The sequence below is a fragment of the Sinocyclocheilus grahami genome, unplaced genomic scaffold, assembly GCF_001515645.1.
Source record: "Sinocyclocheilus grahami isolate Dianchi unplaced genomic scaffold, SAMN03320097.WGS_v1.1 scaffold255.1, whole genome shotgun sequence".
NCBI classification, from domain to species: domain Eukaryota; kingdom Metazoa; phylum Chordata; class Actinopteri; order Cypriniformes; family Cyprinidae; genus Sinocyclocheilus; species Sinocyclocheilus grahami.
The window spans coordinates 902171-906942 of NW_015505434.1; the positions used below are offsets into that span (position 1 = coordinate 902171).

The window sequence follows — 4772 nt, forward strand, 5'->3', positions numbered from 1 at the left end:
AAATGGAGCCCGGCACGTTGGCAGGCGAGGTGTTTTTCTGGCGGCCTGACATCTGGCAGCGCTGTGCTCGAGGGACCTCCCTAGATCTCTATAGACTTCATGATTAGACTCTAATAGAATATTAGCATTTGCTCTCAGGTAGGCTTCTAAGGGTTGCGAATGCTAGCAGCAGCAAGTCGTTCGTGGAAATACCAAGCGTAGCTCTACAGCTCACGAAGATGTCAAGACGTCTTTTTTAGGCAAACAGCAATATACTAAACTAATCTGAGTACCCATTTGTATCTTGCAAGAGAAATAAGAAAATTGCACATTGGTGGTAAAGACACGTGTAATCCACACAATGAGCAATACAATATGGAGGCAAACGGTTCAATTATGTTTAACATAGTCCATGAAATGTGTCCTTGAAAACGTCAGATGTTTGAAAACTCTGTTTAGGCCTTTGAATATAAATGAACCCATTGAGAACGTTCAATAAAATGTTAAAATGTTGTTCTTTAATGAAACACATAGTTCAATTCAATTATCAAATAGTAACTTAAATATACATCGATGTTATAAATTAATGAATTGATCCGACAATTAAACCTAAAGCAACAGACATTACAGTTACCGCAGTTAAAACAGCAATACAGCAAATACCTGTACGGATATGTCCAAATGAGATATTTACATTTTACGTGAATGCGTCCATGAAACTCATCTTTTTCATTAAGAAAACTTTACTCAACATGGTGAATTTAACAAGCAACGACTCCATAAGTATACGCGTATATTTATACAAATAAATAAGCAGATAACATACATGAAAATAATTTCAAAGAAAATGTGCTCATATATCTCTCGATTGTGCCTTTTCGAAACGTTAGAAGAACGAAAGACAACATAAAATAAAAGTGGCCTGTTTCAAGCAGTTTCCCCATTTGCAGAGGGCCACGTTTTCCTTGTTGTCTCAATATGATTTTCTCAAGCAAAAACGTGGAGGGAATCCCAATAAATATGTAATGAAGTAAACATTACCTCACATGATAAATAGTTCATAAGAAACGTTAGAGCGCAGGCGTATTGCAACAGATATTTGGCTGAACAAATCCCATTACTTAAAACAACTGAACCTCTCCTCGTGTTCAGTATATCCAATATGTTCTATTTGAATAACTAAGAGATTAGTTATAGCAAAGATGCCTTCACAAGAAAAATATGGATATTATTATCGCCCATTGCCTAACTGTAGGCTATGGTTATCATTACTAAAATCACAGAAGTGGAATTAAGAAGACGACAGACAAAACTATGCATGTAACAGCTAAATCAATAATTTACAAGGAGCTGTTTGGGTGTTATCTAATAATGTTGCAGAATCGTTCGTGGACTTAATTTGTGATGTCCTCTTTTTATCTAATGAACCCTGACTTAACACCAGATTGAAGCGTGACATGCTGAGAAAGAAATATTTTAAAAGAGAAAAACTGACAAGACACTGCCACTACTTTGACCTGAAGTATTTTCCCCCTCTCAGTTTATAATTGATCAGTTTATAATAATTACTGGTGTTACGTGTAGCTCGATACACAACACTTTCTGGTAAATGACTAAAATATGCTATTCAGCTTCAGGCAGGCTGTCTGATTGAGGTTTAAAGAGTCTTGCTCCTCTGATATAGAAAGTGTGCTAGAATAAGTGAGGAAAAACGAATGGTCTTACTTGATCAGTCAAACGATCCTTTAAATGAGTCCACATCCCCTTTGCGTAATACGCGACAGTGATTTGGTATTTTCAAATGTCTCTTTTGAATGTCATGAAATTCTGGTTCAATGCACAAGTTATTGATGATTGAAAAGGTGTGAGATAAGAAATATTTTACAAATCGTCTCTAAACAGTTTTAGAAGTCTCTCGACACGTCATGTTGGTTTTCTGGTCGAGCTAGATGCAGGCCGAATATTTCATGCGTTTCTGTTTCTGCCTCTGGTTGCAAAACCAAACCCGCACTACGTTCTTTTTGAGGTCCAGCTTCTCTGCGATTGCTGCAATTTTCTCTGAGGATGGACGCGGCTGAATAGCAAAATAAGCTTCGAGGGACCTTTTCTCGGGGGCCGCGATGGAGGTCCGCTTCCTCTTCTTCTCGGCCCCGTTGAAGAGATCGGGTTTGTTGAGTTTCTCCCGGTGCGACTGTTCAGCCTCCTCCAGCCAGGCTTGCAGGATGGGCTTCAGGGCGATCATGTTGTTGTGGGACAACGTGAGTGATTCAAACCGGCAGATGGTACTCTGACTTAAAGAGCCTACGCCAGGAATCTTCAGGTTGGCCAGCGCTGACCCTACATCCGCTTGTGTCACGCCGAGTTTGATCCGACGCTGTTTAAAGCGCTCAGCGAATGCCTCCAAGTCCCTGGGATCTGCATCCACGTCGCTCATGCAGCTCATGTGGGATGGCAGCCCATGGACGTGAGCCATGTTGATGGCAGCTTGGTGCATGTGGTTCATGCCTGCCATGTGGACAGGGTGCGCAGGCGTGGAGACCACCGAGCCGTCTGGCCCGGCCATGGCTCCAGCAAGTGCAAGTCCTGGGGTGATGTGATCGAGCAGGTCGCCCTCCAGTGCCTGGTGCGGCTGGTGGTGGTGATGGTGGTGGTGGTGGTGATGGCCCGCGAGAGCTGACGGGTGCGAGATGGGCACGGACGACGAAGAGGAAGATGACGAGGTGCACGGATGCGTGTTCATGGTGTGGTAGGTTGTGTCCGGCTTGAAGGGGCTGTGATGAGGAGGGTGATGATGGCTTTTGGTCTGCGAGACTATATCCACCGCCGCCAGAGCTTCCGCGCGGGCCAACAAACTCTCATCCAATCCGCCGAATATATTGCTCTGCAATTGCAAATAGAATGCACACATAACTGTCAGCAGGGAATTCGCGCTCCACTCCGTGCTTTTAAAACATTTCCAGCATGAAAAAAAAAAAGAAATCCTAAAAAAGAACACACAAAACAAGACACATGCAACATCCCAGGTCATAAAAATTAATACGAAAGGCAAACCCGGCTGAATACATAAGTTGGGAGGGAAAAATGGAGGTGTTGGATGATTTGCTGTGCAGACATGAAAAAAACATCAAGCAGAAAAAGTGGGCTGTCAAACTGTGCCTTTAAGCGGTGATTATGCAGAATACGTACCGGTGGGGTTGGGAGACATGCTCGGCGCATCGCCTCCGAGCTGCCTCCGCTGCTGATGATCGAGTTGCTGTGTCTGGACGTCGCGCAGCAGGACGAGGGCGCGTTGGAAGTCAAAGTGGAAGAGGACGAAGAATGCAAACTGGAGTATTTGGGCTCGGCCAGACTGGTGTGGGGCATGGCGAACGCCTGCTTGCTGTTCAGAGACATCATCATCATATTTGCTACCGAGCCTCGGCGAGTTCCTTTTAATAAGTTAAGACTCCGCCTTCTTCTTCTTCGACTGGAGTTCAAGCCCAGTCGCTGCGTGGAAGTCTCAAGTCTCTGGCGTTGCAACGATCGTGAAGAGGATGATGCACCACGTCTCTAGATAGCTCGTCTAGTGCTGCTGCCTAATGGTCTGAGAGAACGATCTCCTGGTCGCTTCGTCGCGTGCCGTGTCTAGAGACGTGCCGCGAGCACCAGTAAGCCATGCAACCTGTCGGTAAACTCCTTCAAAGATCACGTCAACTCTTACCAAAACGCTCCACAGAAATGTTCCTCCGCCTTTACAAACTATCTTACATTTGTCACAGCGGAGGCTGATGTCTTTGGTGAGTTTGTCTTTGCTCACGCTTTTAAAACGAGTGCAAAAAGTTTCTTCTCTCTTCTCTTCTCTTCGTGCAAATCTCCAGAACGACGTTGCTAGAACCAAATATCGCTCGTTAACCTTTATCCCGATTCTTGCTGAATTTGATTATGAGATAAAGGTGGCAGTCGACTACATTCAATGCTGCGGGGACTCGATCTGTCTGTGCTCCAAGGCGAAGGGCAGGCTGCGTCTCTCTCTCTCTCTTGCTCACCCATTCGCTCACCCCCTCTCCTCTTACACACTCTCTCGGCTGTACCTGAAAAACCTTTCATGATTTATTATTCTTCATTAGCCAGCGCGCCGCTGGGGACACTGCGCATGGGCAGTTGCAATGACTGGAGCTGGTATTGTATGTTACTTCAATAAAGTTATTGAGGAAGCACCATGGTTAAAGAAATACAATGAAAGCAGAACTGTATTCTTAAGTTAAATATTTCAGTGTTATAATAATATCAAGAAGGTTTATTTAAACATACGTTGTATATTGAACAGACGTGCATGTGTAATTATTCTGTAACGTTTATGTATAATACCAAACTTTCATTATGATAAATATATATATATATATTAGAAATAGTCTGTGCTATTTCATTCGTGAATGGAAGCTTGGTCGGAGAAACGTGGATGAATATGAAGAAATCACCATAGACAGCTTCATCATCTGCTGTCCCTTTTGGGTGAAATAAATCAAAGTAAAACGCACGACTATCATTCCATTATAGCGAGGTCATTTGATATACCGACACGCATTAAACAAATCACGTCCGGTGAAATGTCGAAATATTGAATTTAAATTAGATTTATATTTGTTCGAGAGTCATTCAGTAATTAACCTGCTTTGATTTTATTTAGAAAAAAAAAATCTGCTTCGCGTTGACGAATTTATTAGTTTTCCCTGTTATTGAAATAATAAATAGGAAAGCCATTTGAGTTATCATTGAGCGTGTGTTATGAATTTGATGTCCCAACAGAACAGGCT

At 43.0% G+C, this 4772-nt stretch overlaps 1 protein-coding gene across 1 annotated transcript; it reads right to left on the reverse strand.

The window, feature by feature from the left end:
* Nucleotides 1-1851: 1851 nt before the first annotated feature.
* Nucleotides 1852-3994, reverse strand: LOC107598732 (POU domain, class 4, transcription factor 2-like). Its single transcript, XM_016290149.1, has 2 exons — nucleotides 3166-3994; nucleotides 1852-2860 (listed from the first exon to the last, which is right to left on the reverse strand). The coding sequence occupies exons 1-2, from the start codon at nucleotides 3379-3381 to the stop codon at nucleotides 1925-1927; spliced, it is 1152 nt and encodes a 383-aa protein (XP_016145635.1). The 5' UTR covers nucleotides 3382-3994; the 3' UTR covers nucleotides 1852-1924.
* Nucleotides 3995-4772: the final 778 nt, after the last annotated feature.